Source organism: Sphaerodactylus townsendi, linkage group LG08 (genome assembly GCF_021028975.2).
Source record: "Sphaerodactylus townsendi isolate TG3544 linkage group LG08, MPM_Stown_v2.3, whole genome shotgun sequence".
NCBI lineage: Eukaryota > Metazoa > Chordata > Lepidosauria > Squamata > Sphaerodactylidae > Sphaerodactylus > Sphaerodactylus townsendi.
The window spans coordinates 89075738-89096935 of record NC_059432.1 but is presented as its reverse complement, the minus strand read 5'-3'; the positions used below and the strand labels follow the sequence as shown (position 1 = coordinate 89096935).

General features: G+C 44.3%; 1 protein-coding gene across 1 annotated transcript in view; it reads left to right on the top strand.

Moving 5' to 3' along the window:
* Positions 1 to 2271: 2271 nt before the first annotated feature.
* STRIT1 (small transmembrane regulator of ion transport 1) overlaps positions 2272 to 21198 on the top strand; it is a 51749-nt gene continuing 32822 nt past the window's right edge. Inside the window, exon 1 of the mRNA XM_048506555.1 lies at positions 2272 to 2534. Within this exon, the coding sequence (XP_048362512.1) occupies positions 2510 to 2534 (25 nt within the window). The 5' untranslated portion in view covers positions 2272 to 2509. The remainder of the gene's footprint in view (positions 2535 to 21198) is intronic.

Sequence of the window (21198 nt, the reverse complement as noted above, 5' to 3'; positions counted from 1 at the left end):
CAGCCATGCGAAGGGAGAAACTAGGATAAAATCAACCCAGTATGATCCCGGGTCTACTCCGTGTAATTATGCCATGCAGAAAACGCCCATTTTACAATATCTAGATTTCAAGTTTCTTAAGAAGCTGGATTTTTCTTCTTGCCGTCATGATTTTGAATCCTAGTTTACTAGGAAAGAAATCCCAGCATCCCAATTCTGACATCACAATCATTTGATTGAATACATAATTGTTAATTTTAATCAAAATTATTTAAATAATTTTTTCTGTCTATTCATGTGCCTAAATCAAAGTGCAAATTAATTTGTTACTATTGCCCATCCAAACATATTGATTTAAAACTGAATGGTGTTTTTCTGCAGCCTCCAAGGACACTCATAACTCTTCATTTATTTAGCTTAATACTTCTACTAGTTTAGAAAAATTATATGCACTACATTGGGTTTTTTTTTTACTGCCCATGGCCCTAGGTCAGTGATGGCAAACCTTTTCGGGACCGAGTGCCCAAATTGCAACCCTAAACCCACGTATTTAGCGCAAAGTGCCAACACGGCAATTTAACCTGAATACTGAGGTTTTAGTTTAGAAAAAACGGTTGGCTCCGAGGCGTGCGTTACTCGGGAGTAACCTTGGTGGTAGTCGGTGGCTTTGCTTTGAAGCAACCGTGCAACTCTTCCAATGGGTGAATCACGACCCTAGGAGGGTTTACTCAGAAGCAAGCCCCATTGCCAGCAACCGAGCTTACTTCCAGGTAAAGGATCGCGCTTTAGTTCTTTGCATGAAAATCAATGGGGTTTAAAAACGCTTAACAGGGTTACCTACACTGCTTCCCCAAAAGTAGGTCTTAGGTTTAATGCTAATAATCGAGCCCAGGCCAGCCTAGATGTGTGTGTGGGGGGGGACTCTGTTTGCATGTGCCCACAGAGAGGGCTCTGAGTGCCACCTCTGGCACCCGTGCCATAGGTTCGCCACCTTTCACAATCAGTAGACATGAAAATTTTTGGTGATAGGTGCTTTTTTCATTCTACACTAAATACACTGAATTATCATATGTATCAGACTATGATTGATGAGTAAAAGTAAATGCTACTGTAGAGAGAATGACTGATGAAGGTTTTATCCCCACCATTTGTTCTTTATAAAGAAAAGCAGCTTTTCATAAGTTTCTAATGAGGTCATGAGTTCAAATTGAAGAGATTGCATGGCTGAACAAAGTCTGCATTTCCTCTTTAAAGCAGGTTATTTTAAAAAGAGAACCTGTATCTGAAACAAAAAAAAATTTAAGTTACTTTTTATGCATGCTGATAAGACCTCCTATACCAAGATGTTTTTAATTATAGCTCCAACACTGAGTTATATTCAAATCCATATATTTGCAGTGATATATGTGGTATATATTTGCAGTGATATATTCTCTAATAGGCTAATAGGACCTCCCTGGAACTTTTCCAGGTTGGGAAAATAGCCTTGGTTCAATAAGATCACAGGGCATTACAGATGGCGGAGTTGTATAGCATGCAAAACATGTATTGAAACAAAAGAGGTTGTGTACAACCCCCGACATCTGTAATACTCTGTGATCTTACTGAATAGAAGCTACCCATGGAGGATCATTAAAAAGTTGAGAGTTAGAGTGGAGGCTGACCAAGTCTCCTTATTATCTACTAAATGTAAAGCTATAGTAGAGAGAATCACAGCATAATTGCAGTATTCTACATTTAGTGAAGGAATTGGGAAGATCATCTATAGATATTGGCCTTTAGTACAGGAGCTCCCGAGATGTCAGTTACCTCCATTATTAGGCATGAGGTGAAACAAACCATAGGAAACTCAATCATTAGAGCAGATGTGAGACAATTAGAACACAAGATACCCGAGACCACAGGGCATTACAGATGTGTGGGTTGTACAGTACACAGAATGTGTATTGAAACAAAAGAGGCTGTGATAACAGAATGTGATTTCAGGAAAACATTACAAACCTTTTTGAATTGTAACTCCTTTAATGTGGTATATTTGATAACATGTTCTTGTAATATATGCTATGTGGGCCAGGCAACAAGGAGATTAAGAATGCACATTTTACAACACTTATCATGCATCAGAAACAGTGTGATAAAAGTGCCGTTGGTATCATATTTCTTGGAAAAACATCATGCTCTGGACTCACTTTCATTTACAATATTGCAGGTGGTTGACAGGTTGGGGGGGGGGGACAGACTCTGTCTGCAGAAAGACTGAAGCAAAGAGAAGCCTACCATGTCTTCAGATTAGATGTAAGCACCCTGTGGCTTAAATTAGTCCATGGATTTTTCATCATTTCTGTAACTCTACAGCTGTTAGTCATTATGGCTGCTAGCAGGACCATAAGTTAATGGGAGAGGTGGGGTTTCGTCCTCTGAGAACACAAGTGGGATGTAGGAGTGAAGCTGTCCTAGGCTGTTATGGTGTGCAATTAGACTTTGCTGTTGACTTAAACCGATAAGGCATAAGAGAGAAAAATAATGAAAGATGTTATTGTGTGCTTACAGGGGAGGTGAGTAAGAGAAAGAAATTTATTCTAAGAATATTTAATAAACAATGCTAGTAAGTGTGCTTCTTTACCTTTGAGTGTAATATTAGTTGGGTTTCATTGTAAGGGATGCTATATTGATTTATATTTATTCAATGTTATACAGGTTTTGAGCCAATCACAATGAAGTCAAATACAACTAGGGGTTGACCACCCATTATAAAATAATTTCTTTATCAGCAACAAAGTTGTTCTTTTTATGATTTCTGGATATGCAACAATTGCTATGTTTGGGAGCTTGTGTGTCACACTGTACTGATGTTGAGAATGTTGCTGGCTACTGTAAATCATAAACACAGTTGTGTATATCGCACTATTTGAGATAAAACATGACTATGGGTCTGGTTATTATATTCTCTGCAGAGATATTTTATGTAGATTCTTTAATCTGATTTTGGAGACATTAAAAAGTAGATGGATTATAAGTCCGCTTGTTTAGCCATTTGGTGCAGATTGTAGTGTTGATTAACCACTGGGAGGTTGGCGGCCCTACTGAAGCCCTTTCTTCTTGTGACCTGATCCATATAAGACACTATATACACAGGAATTGAGGCGAACCCATATGAGACTGTGTTCATCTGGCTCAGGGTGGAGGCCCCAAATGCATTTTGTGTGCTCTGTGACTCTTTCATTCACATTCTGTTCACTGCATTGGCCAAGCGCACAGAGCTTCTCTAATCCAATTCCACTGAACATTTGCCGGTACTGAAAACTAGGCTATTTTGCCCCAAAGACGCAAAAATCATTACTATATAATTTTAAAAATCAAAATAGCCTTTCTCAGAATGATGAAACTATTGACGTGATGGTGTTTGCGGCTCACAAAGCCAGGAAGGAACCTGGCCTATATTCTATACGTCAGCTCTCAGTTCTATGCTCTGCGAATTCTAATTCATGCTCTGCGAATTCTAATCTTGAGCAACAGCTGTTTTCGAAGAGCTTGATTTATTTACCTGTCTCTGCAGAGCTTGTTAAATTCTGTGCTTGTTTGGATGATTAAGTTTCAGGTACTGCCTGTCCCCCAGCTGTGCTGAAAGACTGAGTGCACGGTTTAGATCAGGGGGATCATCAAACATGCAGCCCAGGGGCTAGATCCAGGCCCTTGAGAGGCCCAGGAGTCAGCTGAGGCAACCTCCCTCACACTCCTGATCTGATCTGATCATGCAAGGGCTCTCCAGGCCAGATCGGGAGCAAAGGGGGTTTGCCTCAGCTGACTTGCGGGCCTGATAAGCCCCCTCAAGCTGAGTTAGCCACCTCATCAGTGCCAATTTGGGCCTGGGAGCCTGCTGGGGGCTTGCTAGCTGAGGCAGCAAAACACATACACATATACAGTCTTATATAACATCCAGCTGGGTTGATTGTATTATAGACATATTTTCACCTTGGCCTCTCGTGGGCACAGTGGGAGTGGGTTTGTCGCCATCTGCTATTGTTATTGGTTCCTATTTTATGGTTGATTTTATTGTTTTATCCTTTTGTTGTTCACTGCTCTGAGCCCTGCTTCATCCCCTGGGTTGATTGTATTATAGACATATTTTCATCTTGGCCTCTCGTGGGCACAGAGGGAGTGGGTTTGTCGCCATCTGCTATTGTTATTGGTTCCTATTTTATGGTATTTTATGGTTGATTTTATTGTTTTATCCTTTTGTTGTTCACCACTCTGAGCCCTGCAGGGGAGAGCGGTTTATAAATTTAATGAATGAATAAATGAGTGAATGGATAGATAAATAAATAACAAATGAGTTCGACACCCCTGGTTTAGTTAGAACTCATAATCATGGAGTCAGAGTAGGCTGCTCCAGATGAATTATACTGTATGTGTAAATTTGACTTAGGATCTGGTTATTATGGTAATGATAAAATTATAAGTCAATATAGAATTGTGTGTGGGTTCTGGGTTTTATATCTGAGAAGATATTTCAAAAGGGAATGTATGGCCATTATTCAGTCAGTTACTATCTTTCACTTAGATCTTATTCAGATTTCCCAGGGCCCATGGGTCTGGGTTGTTAATTGTCTAGGAACTCAGACATTATTTTATCCAGAGGTCACTTCTGTACCCAAATACCTTGTACCCAAATACCTTAAAATCAGAATGCTTAGTTTCTGGATCTTTTGTGTTTAAAGGAGCCATCCTTGTGCATACACAATCACAGGGAAAAAAATAGTTTTATGGTTTAGAAGAGCTTGTTGATTAAAATTAGGAGTCCTGCTTTATGCAAACACCATGCATATTCTTAAGGAAAAGTGAAGGAGGAACAAATCAGATTTATTTAAATGAGTTTGTTCATTGAACTCCTGCAATGCTCTGAGTTACCTTCTTATATAACCATTAGAGGTAATTAATTACTGAATTACACAACTTGAAATTCATCCACTCTCTCAATTATCTACCGTGACTTCTTATTAAGGGTCTTTAATTCTTCTTGCAAGTCCAACAAATCTGGGGCATGCATTTAGAATTGTTTGGCTTTTCCAATAACCTTTAGTAAATGAGTTTCCTCTGCTAGTCTACCTGAACTCATACATATGTACAATGTGTGTGTATTCATTTGGAACATTTTTACCTGCCTTTGTCAGAAACCAGCAAAAGGAAAACTTCCAATGCAAATGACTATTTATTTTTTTATTTCATTCATATTTACCCTGCCTTTTTCCCCAGTGAGAACCCAAAGCAGCTTATATCATTCTCCTCTCCATTTTATCCACACCAAAACCCAGTGAGGTTGGTCTAAAGTCACCTAATGAACTTTTATGTCACAAGTGGGGAATTCAACCTACGTCTTCCAGTTTCTAGTTTGACACTCTTCAAAAAAAAAAAAAAGAGGATACTTGAAGTGAATGTATGACGTATGGAAACAGCAATATCCAGTTTCAAATATTACTGAGCAAAGACTGGCAGATCAAAGACAATTCAACGTATGACAAATAAAATTGTAGATCTCTGTACTCAGCTGCTGCAAAAAGATTGCCCAGACTAAGTACAAACAGAGGCACAACTCAGTGGCCAATATGATTCACTGGAATTTATGCAAGAATATCATCAGGATGGCTAAAAACTGGTGGGAACATCACCCAGAAAAAGTAATGGAAAACAAGAAGGTTACGATCCTGTGGGATTTTCTAATCCAAACAGACAAAGTATTGATGTATAACATCCAGACATCACATGACCGTGATCGAGGATAAGAAAGCGACCATCGTGGATGTAGCAGTACCTGGGGACAGCAGGGTTGATGAAAAAACACGAAAAGGTTACTAAAGATCATGATTTGAAAATTGAGGTTCAGAAACCACGGCACAAACCATCTGAGGTTGCCTCAGTGGTCATCGGCACCCTGAGTGACATTCCGAAAACATTAGGGCTGCACTTGAAACATCTTCAAATTGACAAAATCATTATCTGCCAGATTCAAATGACAGCCCTGCTGGGATCACAATGTCCTAGGCTTCTGGGTCAGGCTGAAATTGTAATGAAAGGGCTTCAACTAGCTAAAGAATTGGCAGCTGTGATATCAAACAAAATTAATAATAACAAAACTCTGGCCAAAAAAGGGAATAAACTTATAGGGAAAGAAGAGTTCCTAGCCCAGATTCTAAACACAAAGCTAGTTTGTTTCCTGAACTTCATGTGTAACCAGAGGGAGCAAGATGAGAGAGAGAGAGAGATAGTGTCATAGAGGAACCAATCTCCAGCCAGGAGGGGAATTTAAACTTTGTGTGATAGAAGAATTCCTGAATTACTTCAGCAGTTCTGAAATGAACCTACAGTTTGGGGATGGCTGAAAGGGATGGCTGAGTGAATACTCTATTCCTTCTAGATTTTGGGCACCAGAGTTTACACATGAACCTCTGAACACAAGTATGAGTCAAAGTTGTCTAACAACCAGAAAGTCCACCTTGTTTCAGAGAATGTAGAAATCTGTAAGAAACTGAAATCTTATCAAACAATCAAGTGCCATCTTAGCTGTACTGTTAATATCTTGAAATTTGTATATGTCTGCTTTTTTCTCTAACCAAATTTCCCTCCCTCATCCTAGTCTCTTAAGGAGTTTAATAAAATTCTAATGTTTTACAGTTGAACTTTGAAAAGCCTCTGGCATGATAATCTCTGAGAACCAACAAAGCAGAGAAAAAGTTCTTTACATTCAATTATACATTTATTTTAGCGTGGTACAGGGTAGACAATTAAATAGCTTTAAAGGGGGCTTGGACAGATTTATGGAGGAGAAGTCAATCTCTGGCTACCAATCTTGATCCTCCTTGATCTGGGATTGCAAATGCTTTAGCAAACCAGGTGCTCTGGAGCAGCAGCAGAAGGCCATTGCTTTCACATCCTGCATGTGAGCTCCCAAAGGCACCTGGTGGGCCACTGCGAGTAGCAGAGTGCTGGACTAGATGGACTCTGGTCTGATCCAGCAGGCTCTTTCTTATGTTCTTAAATACCACCCCACAGAATGTTATATATAATGATGCTGACCAGCAAGAAGATTAGAAGAAGAGAATATCAGAATTAGGGAAACTTGCTGCTTTTAGGTATAGGAGAGGTGGCTTCTAGACTCTTCAATCTTTTCTCATAGGAGAGTTGTTCCAACCCCTTAATCATCTTGATTGCTCTCCTCTGTAAACCTTTTCTAGCTCTGCAAGTCCTATTGGAGATATGAGTACGAGAAATGCATACAATAGTCTGAATGACATCATATCATATATCTATTCAGGGTCATTATTGGCTATTTTATTTTCAGTTCCTTTCCCCAGTTCCACATAATTTATGAGCAATTAAATATTACCAACCCCAGCACCAGTCCTAGTTGGGACACTAGTGCTTTACTTTCCTTCATTTCAAGAACTGTCTCTTTATCTCTACTCTTTGCTTCCTTTCATTTAAACAATTTTTAATCTATAAGAGGACCTGACCTATTATCTCATGACTAATAAACTTTCTCAGGAGTCTTTAGTAAGGCAATTTGTCAAAGGCCTTTTGAAGATCCAAGTGTATAATGTTTATTTGGTCACCATTATCTTCATGCTGGTTCACTTTCTTAAAGAACTGCAAAAAGTTGGTGAGCCAGGACTTCCTCTTTCAGAAGGCAGACTGATTTTCCTTAGCATGCTTTTTTCCTCTATGTGCCTAATAATGCTATCTTTGATTGCAGTTCCTGCTAATTTGCCTGGGAGAGATGCTAGGCTAACTGGTCTATACTTCCCTTGTTCTTTTCTGAATCCCATTGCTACTTTCCATTCCTTTGATAGAGAGGCTGATTTTAATGGCAAATAGCATAAACCGCTTAATAGGTCAACGAGCTCGTTTGAGTTCCTTAAGAAGTCTTGGGTGTATGCCATCAGCACCTGGAGACTTATTCTTTTTTAATTTCCCCAAATTCATCACTTATCTCAATTTGACGCAGTTCTTCAGACTTCCTTCCTGAAAACAGTGGCTGTGGCCTCCACACATAACATTTATTCTCTGTCTTCTCCATGTTTTCCTTTAGTAGAGTTGCCAGTTCCAGGTTGGGAAATACCAGCAGATTTTGGGGGGTGGAGTCTAAGGAGGACACGGGTGTAATACCGTAGAGTCCAGCTTCTGAAGTAGTCATTTTCTCCACATGAGCTGATATTTGTCACCTGGAGCTCTCCAGTCACCACCTGGAGGTTGGCAATCATATCATTTAGTGATCCTTCTACTTCTTGGTCATCCAGAAGTCCAACTGCTTCTCTAGAGACAAATGTCTTGTCCTCCTGACTCTATGTAAAAGGCTTGAGGAAGGGTAGTAATATGGCTGATCCAAGTGTTCATCAGGTACTATTTTTTTTTGGGGGGGGGGGGTAGATACAAGAATCCCAGAGTGGAAAAATTGAGTCATGCCTTGACACAAGTAACAGTCTATACAGGTGTCAAACTCGTGGCCCTCCAGATGTTATGGACTACACTTCCCACCATCCCCTGCCAGCCTGGGAACTGTAGTCCATAACATCTGGAGGGCCACGAGTTTGACACCTATCTGTTGGACTTCTGATGGTTTTACATGGGGTTATAATAGTTTTTGTTGAAAATAGATGAGTCCAAGATATTTGATGATGTGCAATTTTCTTAATTGTTGTGATATTGCTGTCTGGGTATTGTAATTGGATCTATCTTTATGTGTTTGCCTAAAGTAGCACTTGAATTGGTGTGTGTGTGTGTGTGTGTGTGTGTGTGTGTGTGTGTGTGTGTGTGTGAGAGAGAGAGAGAGAGAGAGAGAGAGAGAGAGAGAGAGAGAGAGAGAGAGAGAGAGAGAGGCTTTTGACGAACAAATGTTAATGTTCTGTAACGACTGCCTTTAAGGAAAATTACCATTGATAGAACATAACATTCCCCACCCTTATTTCCTGTTAAATTGCCTTTACTTTTATGCACATTTCTACAGTGAAAACAATGTCTGTTATTGTCCTAATAGCCTCCCCCTTGCCCTGCAGCCTCCTGATATCAGTCACATACAACAATATTCACAGTAGCCAGGGGAGAGACACTGTCCAAATTAGCCTTGTCAATAATGGTGACAGACAATGGAAGCAGCTGATGACTGTCCAGAGTCACCAGCTTGCCTGGACTCAGTTGATTTAACAGGCACAAAGCCAACTATGAACTGGATAAATGTCTAGACTGATTGTACAGCAATTGGTTTTTCAGGTTTGTTATGCAGCAGTGATAGCTGGGACTAGAATGCTGGAGAGAATCCCTTGGAGCTCTTTCGCTGTTATCAGAAGCTTGCAGAAGACTCTTCTCCCACAGTGTAGTCATCCCCGCAGGGTCGTCGCTAAGGAATAGGCGAGACACGGAGGAGGTTTCATCTGGTGGAGAGCGTCAGCAACAGGAAGCGCGGGATTTCGTGATCCTGACAACTCTGCCCTGTGCTGGTCTCTGGCACCTTTTATTAGGGTTTCATTGTGGGCGTGTAAAGGAGGTGGGTAGGGAGATGAGCGGGAGACCGGGAGACCTGGAGATCATCATGTGATGCATGATCTCACCTGGCTGCTACGTGCGGAGAGGAGCGTAAGCGTCTGAGCCTAATCCTCACCTGGGGGCAAGACCATTGTCCCTGCGCCCGGTGACTGAGCCAGACAGTTCATGACCCGTGACTCATAGGGGGATGAGGAGTGGGGGTGCGGTGCGACCAGAAGGCCGTAGGTCCGCTGGTGTGCCAACGTTCTACCACGGTGCTGCTGGGTCAGCGGTGCATTACTACATCTCCTCCTTTTTTACATTTTAGAGGGAAGGCCGAAATGCAAGGGGGCGATTTAGGGGGACGCTTGTCTCCTCCGCTATCTGGTCGAGTTGACCGAGCTGCTTGTGCAACATTAGAACTTGGTTGCGGGGCAGGGGAAAGTCGAGGGGTTTCTTACACACGTTACAGGCAATATTAGATACACATTGAACAAAACAAGACCCGACGATGAGGCATACAATCAAACCAATGCAGAGCTGTACGATAGCACTCAACCATCCTCCCGGCAGCCAGCTCCAGAGGGCTGACCACCAATGGGGCAATACATCGTACTTCAGATTGGATACAACTTCTTGCAACTCACGCACTTTCATATGAGTCAACTGGGAATTATCAGAGAGATTAAAGCAACACATATTATGTACATTCTCATAACCCCGGTGATGCAATAACAACAAATAATCAATGGCGGCACGATTATCTAAAGTCGCTTGACGAAGTTCCTGCTGCTCGGAGGCCAGGGCATCCAGAGCAATGGAGGTGGAGTTGATGTACTTCGCAAGGGCACAGGCCAGCCGGCCAATAGTCTTGGTGTTACAGGAAACAAGTCCCGGTGACTCCCACGCAGGGAAGTTGGGTCGAGGGAAACACACTCCGCCTTGGCTAGAGCCGCTGCCGCTCCGCAAGTCGAGGGGATATGAAGCGACGCGGCTGTGCTTGGGCTTCGGGTGAAGCCTGAGGCAGAACGATGGTGAGGCGGTAGCAGAGAGTTCCGGCAGTCACAGGCGGAAATGCAGCAACAACAAATAACATAACTTCTAAAATTAAGGCATGCAATAACTTCAGCAATAGTTGGTTCACAGTAAGCAATGAAACATGGCTAAATGATACATAGGCTGGGTGATGTACGGAAGGAAGGCAACCCGTGGTTGCATACTTGTCCAATGCATGGCTCTTGCTGTTTGACGACCAAAGCTACAGAGCGATGGCGCTAGAGTCCATGGATTTCTCAAGAGCGTAGGGAGAGCTACTGATAGTCTTTAGCCTTGCAGGTTCAGTGATTCTCACGAGCAAGGTTGTGAGAGACGGCCTGTCCCAACAATATCCAAGCCGCTCAACACCGCGGATAGTTCCACGGGTTACTCTACCAGGAATGTTCCTGGCTGCAATTCCAAGTTTCAGCCAGGGCGGCAGAGAGGGAGAGAGAATGGCGACTGTGGATGAGGGGCAGCGACACACAGTATCAAACTCTGAGCGCGATCTCCGTGGAAGAATGGGTGTGCTGGCTCCAGAGAGATCCCTCCCATCTCGCCCAGGCTGGGGCAATCGGGCCCTTTCAACAGGGCGGCTGGGTTGATCCTCCAGGGAGGCCCGCCTCCATCTCCGGGATGGGGCTGGCCTGGCATGGCGTAGCTGGACTCCTGTATGGAAGAGAAAACAAGCAACGCTTTTCCAGGGGTTTGCGCGCTGGCTGGGTTAGTAGATGACAATAGAGGACCTGAGCCCTGAGTGGGGGCCAGCAATTTTTTGAATGATTGATAGAGAACCATACTTTGGATATGGTCTGCTGGATGAGACCTTGATTGGGTCGATAGGGGACTACTCCCCTTTCTTTCGTTTGTTTTGGCCAAGCTTCCTTAGGGCGCAGTTGGCCCATTCCGACAACGATCACTTGCAACATTCAAGGCGTTAAGAGACACAAGGCAGGGAATTGCCCGAAGGCTTAGGAGAAGGGAGAGGTCACATCCAGGTTGCAAAGAAAACAGTTCCTGGGCTTGAGGTTTGATCACACGAGCAAATTGAGAGGGGTTTGCAAAAACCCTTTATCAGATCCTAGATCTAGAGGTGGGGTGCGTCAGCCCATTAGAGAGAAGGAGGGTGTGCAGAAAAGAAGGCGGGGTTGGAAGTCAGCTCTACCTTCCCTCCTGTAAGGGGACTTTGGCCGGTTTGAGCTTGCTTTCCTACCTTCACAGCGAGGCTGTGTAAGATGGGTGTGGTTGGGAGACCCCCCGCACTGTGACTAGCCAGGGGGACCCCCACCAGAAAATGTGGGAGCATGAAAATAATTCCGGCGCCACGCCAATGTGGCAGTGTAGGCTCAGATGGACGAAGGAAAAGGTTCTCAAGGAGAGGTTTGAAGAAGAGTTTTGAAGGTTTAAACTAAGATGGAGGCGGCTTGAAGCAGGTCCCATCGGTATCCTAGGGAGCACGCATCGCAGCTGTGTCCCGCCGGTTAGCGGATGCTGTAATGGGCGAAGCCTTTCAAGGCATTGGTACACATAATCAGAAGGAGAAAACTTTAATTGAAGCACAAGAGCATAGCTTAGGAGCAATGGAAAAATCCCTCTTATGAGGGGAAAACTTTAGGGTCTCTTGAAAGGGGGCAAGACATACAGAACATACATAGGCATACAGAGCACATATAAAGTAACGAGGAGGATTGCAACTCTGATTTGAGATCTTGCTCTCTCTGAGGTACTGACGATTTTGCTGCCACTGGGAGCTTTGAGCTTAGGGCTTTGCACAGGCTCAGAGGCTATGAGATCTGGTTTGAACCTTACAGCTGGAGAGGGCCAAGGGGCCTTCTTCTTTACGGCGACTTTGGCTTAAGGCCATTGTGCGAAAGCATCTTCCCCTTTCCATGCCTCATTGTCCTGTAGATTGGCTATGGGGCATTCTGAGGAGGGTTCAAAACGGCAGTCCTCCTGGATAATGAGGACGGACTGGGCATAGTGCCAGAATGTTACGTTTCTTCCGGGCCAGCATTTCTTTCTGCTGCAATTCAGTGACTGTGGACTCTGCAGAGATTTTGAAATGCTGCCATTCTGGGGCACTGGCGGAGTGCATGGTGACTTTGGAAGTAGAAGGGTTAGCAGAGCAGGAGGTATAGACGGTGGGGGAGCAAGCTGGCAAGACCAGCCCAATGGTCTCCGTGGGGATGGGATCACTATACCGAGCTGGGGCAGCGAAGATCCTCATGGGGAGCCCGGGAAGGGTTTGAGGTGCGGATCTTGGTTCCGGCTGGGGAGATGCCCGGCTGGCCTCCCAGCGGGCATTGGGAGCGCCCGGTCTTAGACTTTCCTGGGGGCCTTCGCCTCTGGGGAGAGACCCTCCTCCGCCAGGGTTGTAGGCCCCCCCGCCGGGCAGCCTACAATTCCTCCGGAAATGTCCTGGTTTGCCGCAATTGAGACACTTGTCTCGGGGCTGTCTCATGGCAGCGGAGAGGGCGGCAGCTAGAAGGCTGGCTTGATGGGCGAAAGACCCGATATCCTGGCAAGCTTTGAGCATGTCGGCCAGCTCGGGGTTCCTTCCTAGGCCTGTGGACCGCTTATGCGGCACTCCGCGGAGGCGTGCTCCTTGGCAAGGCGCTTAAGGAGTTCGCCCTGGGCCTCCTCGTTGTCAACCTGCCTCTTGAGGGCCTCCCGGAGCCTGTTCACAAACTCAGCATAGGGCTCTTGAGGCTTCTGCCGTATGGCGGAGAAGCTCTGCGTGGGCTGGCCAGAATTGGGGACCTTGACAAACGCCTTGTAAGCGCACTCAGAGGCGACCGTAAGGGTGGCCTCAGGCAGGACAATCTGATTGTTGGGGTTACTGAAGGCATTGAAACCGTAAAGCTGTGCGGCGGTGTAGGCGCCGCCGGAGGTGGCTGCTCTGCTAAAGCATTGCTGGCGGAACTCGCTTTCCCAGATCACAAATTGTGCAGGGCTCAGGAGCATGCGGAAGGTGGTCTTCCAGTCGTCCGGAACCATTAAGTGATTCCTCGCGATTAAGTTCTCTAGCATGCCTCTCACGTAGGGGCTAGTGATTCCTACGCCCTCGCATCGCTTTGGAGCTCAGTGAGGATGTTATAGCTATAAGGGGCGTACTCGACAACCCGCCAACAATGCCATCCTCCTCGTATCTGTGAAATGGATGGGGCACAATGCGAGAATATCGGCATCGCTCTTCCGCCAGGGTTTCTTTCCTTTGCAGATCGTGGCTAATTACGCTTCTGGCGAGTTTTGAAACCCGCCATTACGCGGCACTGACGGAGGTGCGGTGGCTTCGAAAATGAAGGCGGAGCAGAGAGGGGCGGCTGAGCCGCTGAGAATTTGAAATGGGCTGAGGAGCAAGGGGGGCAGAAGGAGGACAGGCGTCCAATTTAGCTGGATAGAGAAAATTCCGGGGTTGAAATTGAAGGTGAAAGATCGAAAGGAGGGCTGCCTACGCAAGGGAGCCATAGGTCTGCAGGCTGATGGCTTACATAACATTGTCTCCACGCCAGTAGCAGTGACATCGGCGCGCGAGGCTCTGTGCGAAGAGTGCGCCCGATGTTTTCCCAGTCCTTAAGATTCAATGTCCCCCCCTCTGGGTACCATGGACATTGAGCTTCAATCTCCTCAACCAATTTGCGCAGCTCCCTTCTCTTTACGGGACCCTGCCGCATTTCGCTAACGCTTTCAGTTCGCCAACGCACTTGTCATAAGCCCTGCTTTTGCAAGCTCCCATACTCACCGTGTTCCGCCGGACGAGAGAGTGTCCTAGGACGCAGTGTCTCTGGATGCGCCGATCCAGAGGACAGGCGATACCAAACGGTGGTCCCTGGATGCGCCGATCCAGCGGATCTTCGGTATCGCTGCCCTTTCCCAGGCGACGGTGAGCAGGGTGGAGGTTCGAGGATTCCCGGGTTTCGGCACCAGCTTGTAGTCATCCCCGCAGGGTCGTCGCTAAGGAATAGGCGACACGGAGGAGGTTTCATCTGGTGGAGAGCGTCAGCAACAGGAAGCGCGGGATTTCGTGATCCTGACAACTCTGCCCTGTGCTGGTCTCTGGCACCTTTTATTAGGGTTTCATTGTGGGCGTGTAAAGGAGGTGGGTAGGGAGATGAGCGGGAGACCGGGAGACCTGGAGATCATCATGTGATGCATGATCTCACCTGGCTGCTACGTGCGGAGAGGAGCGTAAGCGTCTGAGCCTAATCCTCACCTGGGGGCAAGACCATTGTCCCTGCGCCCGGTGACTGAGCCAGACAGTTCATGACCCGTGACTCATAGGGGGATGAGGAGTGGGGGTGCGGTGCGACCAGAAGGCCGTAGGTCCGCTGGTGTGCCAACGTTCTACCACGGTGCTGCTGGGTCAGCGGTGCATTACTACACACAGATGCCTCAATAAGGAGAAAGAAAAGGACTCATGAGTGCTCGTCTTGGTTTCTCTACACTTAATGACCTCAAAGCATGGCAATTTCTTCTGGGGACAAATTGTTAGAACTGAGTCAGTTTATGGTAGTCCAGGAGAGTGAAGGATGCAATAAAAACTACAAGACCAAGTACAGTTTAATAGTCCAGTACAGTACACGGCTATCTGGTTTAAAGCTTTGGGTGTAGATGGTTAGAATTCAGCTTAATTTTTAGTTAGACTGAAATCTCAGAAGCCCTTCAGAACTGATATGAGTATGTATGTAAAGTGTCATCAAATTGCAGCTAACTTACAGTAACCCAGTAGGGTTTTCAAGGCAAGAGACTAATAGAGGAGGTGTGCCGTTGCCTTCCCCTGCATAGCAACCCTGAGATCAGGCTAGCCTGGCCCATCCAGCCACGGTCAACTGATACAACAATCTTAAAATATCAAATGGATAATTTGCATCCTGATCTTTTGCATTCAAGTTGGACACTCACGGTCACTGAGAAGTCATTTCCAATCAGCTGGATTTAAGTAAATTTGGATACAGTTGGAGTAATTTGGATTATGAAAAGTCCCAACAGTAACTGAGGCAAAAGCAATAGTTCGCGTGCTTCCTTGTTGCTTGGCTGAGAAGGATTTCTCATTCTCCAAATATTCTGCTCAGTAGCTTAGTAGGGTTAAAGCCAGGTGAGAATGAACCCCATACTACTTTGAATCTTTCTAGTCATCTGGTGCTTTTCTCATATGCAAGCACCGGGTCATTATTGACTTAAGGGATGATATCACATCCCAACATTTACTAGACAGAAAATCTAATAGAATTGGGAGGGAGAGAGAATTGGCTGGCGATAAGAGGCTTATGGGAAAAATTAAGGAAATTTAGAATAAAAGGTGATTGCATAATAACTCAATGGCTAAAACTCCATGAAATATTAAAAGGGAAAACTATAGGATCAGTATATAAGTATATGGTAGAGGATAAAGAATTTATGATAAGAACTTTAAACCAAAAATGGGAGAAAGATAATATTTTAGATGAAGAAAAAATAGAAAGAATTATGGATAGTATGAAGAAGTTAAAGATTGAAAAATATGTGGAACTAGAAAGAAAGATTTTACTTAAATGGTACAGAACCCCAATACAACTAGCCTATATGATTAAAGGATTAAGCCCAAAATGTTGGCATTGTGGAGAAAAAGGAGCATATTATACTCATATGTGGATAGAATGTAAAATGGTGACAAAGTTTTGGGAAAATATTTTGAAATATGTAGAACAGTTAGTAAAAGTAAAAATTGATATAAACAATGATTTATTAATTGTGGGGATAATAGATGATATAAGAGTGAATAGAAGTTTGGAACCAATGTATAAAATAATGATTAGAGCAGCACACGCAGTGTTGGCGCTGGGCTGGAAAGATAACAAAAAATGGACAGTTTCAAAATGGATGGAATGCATATGGGAACAAATACAGTTAGAGATCTTTGAGAGACTGACAAAAAATAAATTATGGAAAGAAAAAATGGAAGATATTATGAAACTATGGACAGTGTATGAAAAATGGATGGAAGAAGCCGGATTTAACAAAGAACTATGGAATAAGAGAATAAGAAGAATGAATCTCCTGCTGCTTGCATAAAATAATCAATAGAAAAGGGGGGGAGGGGGGAGAAAATGGAAAAATGTATAGATGAAATGAAAATATTGATTGTAACAAATGTATGAATATTCTATACAATAAAAATTATTAAAAAAAACATTTACTAGACAAGAGTACATTTATGGGATGCTTTGCCATTGCTTTCCCCAGTCATCTGCAGTTTATCCTCAGCAAGCTAGTACCCAAATTCACTAACATTTGAAGGACAGAAGGCTGAGTCAACCTTGTACTGACTACCTGAAACTGACTTCCATTGGGATTGAACTCAGGCCATGAACTGACTTTGGACTGCAATACTACAGCTTACCACTCTGCACCCTGGGGCAAAAAAAAAAAAAAAAAAAAAAAAGGACCCTAACTGGATGTATATTTATTTCATTTACACTCTGCTTTTCTTCCCAGTAGAGGCCTAAAGCAGCTTAGTTCCTCACCACTGACAAAGACACAACACAAAAATTGTCAGTTCCTTTGTGAGTGTAAGATTTTTAAGAAACGAAAAAGAGTATGCTTTTTCCTCAGCTGTCTCGAATATTGATGACATGGCTATAAACTCTTTAAGTATGTATTTCATTTAATGCCTACCTTTCTAATGCTTATTTCCTTCTTCCCTCTATTTCATCCCCACAACAACCCTGTGAAGTAAGGGTTGCCAGCTCTGGTTTGGGAAACACCTTGGCATTTCAGAGGTGAGGAGGGTGGGATTTGGGGACGGGAGGGACATCAGCAGGGAGAATACCATACAGCCTGCCCTCCAAAATAGCCATTTTATCCAGGGAACCTGCTCAAGAAAGTCTCCAGCTCTCTTACAGGAGAAAAATCCTTGCAGAAGGCCCTGCCGGCCATGGAGTGCGCCAAACACCCCCAGAGCAGCCGAGGGCAGCCCCAGCCATGTCTTGATCCGAGGGGGGGGGGCGGCAACCCGCTGTTTGGGAGGGGGGTGGTGGCTACCTTGTGTGGAGTAGGCTAACAGGATGTGTCTGGCCCAAGCTTCCATGGCAGAGTGGGGATTTGAATCTGGACCTCCCAAATCCTAGTCTAATTCTCCCAAAAAGAGTACAAATTTTCCAAGTGGCCTATTATGGACTCCAAAATGGACACTCAAAGGATATGCCACCAGAGAACAACCTTCTCTTCAGTCTAAGCCAGGGTGAAGAGCTATATAAGGCCATCTGAGGACTCCTATTTGAGCTGTAGCCCCCCCCCTTTCCGCTGCTATAGTCCACACAAATTACTGAACGGCTTTCTTAGCTGAGAAAGACTTGACTTCCCTGAGGATACTTCTATGCGCTTTGACATCAGCCTCTCTCCTAGTCCATTTAAATTAAAAGTGCAGATGATGAGAAGGGTTGGAAGTTGTAGGACTGTCAGCTTGCCAGCATTTGCCAGCAAGGATGTTAAGAGGGTGAGAGCAGGCTTTGGCCATCAGATAAAGGCACCCTTTGAACGATGGGGATATTTGACCCTGGTGGAATAGAGCAATGGGCAAACAGAAGAAGATGAAGAGTTTGGATTTATAGTCCACTTTTCTCAATCATAAGGAGTCTCAAATTACAATTTCTTTTTTTTCCTCTCTCCACAACAGATGCCTTGTAAGGTAGATGGGGCTGAGGGAATTCTGAGAAAACTGGGACTAGCTAAGGTCACCCAGCAGGCTTCTTGTGTAGGAGTGGGGAAACAAACCTGGTTCACTAGATTCGAGTCCACCGTTCATGTGAAGGAGTGGGGAATGATTTTCCAGATTAGAGTTCACTGCTCTTAACACTACATCACACTGGCTCTCACAGGAGAATGATAGGGTGAAACAGCTCGTATTGAATGGTGGCAGGGAAGCTCACACTTGCAGGTGTGAAATAAGTAGTGACAAAGGAAAATTGTTTGTACTGCTGAAGCAATTTGGGCATACAAAATGGGATTTGATATTGAGGGAATATTTCTAACCTGGTCCTCTTCCACCTCAAAACCAGTGGTTCTTTTCACTGAGAAAAGGCGAGGAAAGTTTATCCCTCATATGCCTTCAAGTTGGACACTCCTGGTCTAGAACTCTAGATATATTCTCTGTGTTATGTAGAAGCTGAAACTAGTCTTCCTTGTCAAAGGAAAGGGACAGCAAAAGACAGATTTGCTAGCAGACAAATTCTGGAAGAAATATATTCCTCTACTTAATCAGGTTATACTGTGACACGTATCAGCGTGGCTTCACTGAGATGTCTGTTTAAAGATGCTGTAGCTTACCTGAGCCCAAGAATGATGGGAAAGGGTGAAGCCAGGAGACTGGGTCACACTTAAGAGGATAGAGCACAGTTAATATGTAATTCTACTGAATAAGGCAGTATCACTCACTGGCAGTCTGCACAAGGACTGTGTCACTGGTTGAAAGGGAACAGCAGAATCCGTGCTGGAGGCACAATAACTGAGACACTAGAATATCAAATGCCTCTTTAAGTTGATGCCTCTTTGTTGTGGTAATTCCCATTCTGTTTCCTGTTTTGATCACTGAGTGATGGTTTGCTTGATATCTGGAAGTTCTTATTTCATGCTTGTCAATACCTGAATCAGATGGGGGAAGAGGAGAGGACGGGATTGCTCTTGCTGTCTCTGCTTCTTACGTCTAAGTTGGAGGGGGGATTCTGTGGCATTGTACCCCACTGAGGTCACTGTCCTCCTCAGGATCTGTCCTAAATTTCCGCCACTGCTGGTGTCCAGGGTAGGACCTACAACCCAGTCTTCAGATGAATGCTGCCGGGGGGGAGGAGGGGTTTGCTGGCAAGAATAGCAAACATGTTCCTGTTCCCTTCTCACCAAATGCAGATTATATACTGTATAAAAAGGGCTTATTATATGCAAGAAAAATATTTATTTTTTTCCTGAATGTGAGTAAAACCCTTATCCCACTGAAAAAACAACAACACTGTCCTCCATTAAGAACACAGCATCTCCCTTCTCCACGGTCTGTATCTCCAGCACATGCAATAAGCCCTATACAAGCAGGCTGTACTGCTATAGAATGGTTAAGCTAATACGAGCCACGTTTACAAGATTTCCACTTATAATGTTGCCATTTGGTGTGAAACAATATGCTCTAGCTGTCACATCATCTGTTCATTCACACAGCTATTGCATACAAATGATTCCGTCTTGCACATATACAGATAGGCTGTGCTGAGACACAGTTTGACAGCTTAAATTGAACAGGAGCCTTCTGATCTGGTACAGTTTTGCATATATTGCTTCTGCCAAGGTTTTCATTGGGGGGAAAAAGGCTTCATGTAATTCAGATGGGGAAAAGGCTGGCAGAAGTGACAGATTTGCCCTGCAATTTTGAATCTTGGAGACCTCGGCTGTATATGCAAAGAAGCCCACGCACAGTAACAGACAGGGCTGACAAGTGGGGATCTCAAAACAAAGCTGGGGTGCAGAAATCAGCTGGTGAAGCTTTTCACAACTTGGAAGGTGATGTTAACACCTACTAATTGGTACAGATTAGCTGGTTTAACATGTGAGGGTCCTAGAAATAAGGCTGACAGATTGTAGTCTTCGGGGAGGGGGTTGTGCTTCATCCAAAACTGCTGTGGCTACTCCAACCTATTTTGTCATTTTTTTCCTCTAGCTGCAGTAGCTAGGAGGACTTATGGGGTCAATCCAGAGATGGGGGCATTGAAACAGCTTCAGGGAGCAGCATGGCCCCATGCTGAAACATTTGTCCTGTCCTCTGGTGCGCATAGCAAATGCGCTGGTATCCAACTGCCCCTCAGCTCTGCACTGGTGAAACCTGGAAGTCAGGGCCACCACAGAGAAATGGTGGTGGGAGGAGAGAAGACTGGGGTGGTACTTTATCTTTAGTGATGATTGGAGTTTTTATGTAGGTATCTATCAGTGTGTGTAGGTTTTTTATAGACTGTGTGGCCCAATTGTTGGTTGGCCTTGCAGATGACGACGACATCTAGAAATAGTAGTTTCCCCTCATTTTCTTTTTCCATCACCCAGGACCAAGAAGGAGCACAATAAAAACTCTGGTAGATCATACAAAAAGAATCTGCAAACCCCACCTCTTTCAAGACGAACTGAACCACCTAAACTGAGTTCTACAAGCCAATGGTTACTCAACTTCAGACATCAGAAGAGCTCGAAGACCAAGAATAAACCAAAGGAATAAACCACCCAGAGGGAAGATGTTTTTACCATTCATCAAGGGAATCACGGATCGAATAGGAAAATTGATAAAGAAACATAACCTCCAAACAATCTTCAGACCAACCAAGAAAATTCAACAAATGCTACATTTAGCAAAGGACAAGAGGGATCCTCTAACTTCTGCAGGAGTTTGCTGCATGCCATGCAGTTTGCAACTCTGTTGAATTCAGAGCTCAGGAAAATCAGTTTCTAGGCCCCCTGCTGGCATGTCAGCTTGTGTGCCTTACTGTGTTGTAAGATAGACATAATTTCACTCATGAAACTTTTATAAACGTTTTGTGTTACCATCCAAAGAGGTCTCCAAAGCCGTGGCATATGTACTTGCTAAACACAAAGTACTGTATAAGCTATGACTTCATTTGTTGTTTGTCGACCACAACTTCCTTATGTGTCTTTCCTTATTTGTCT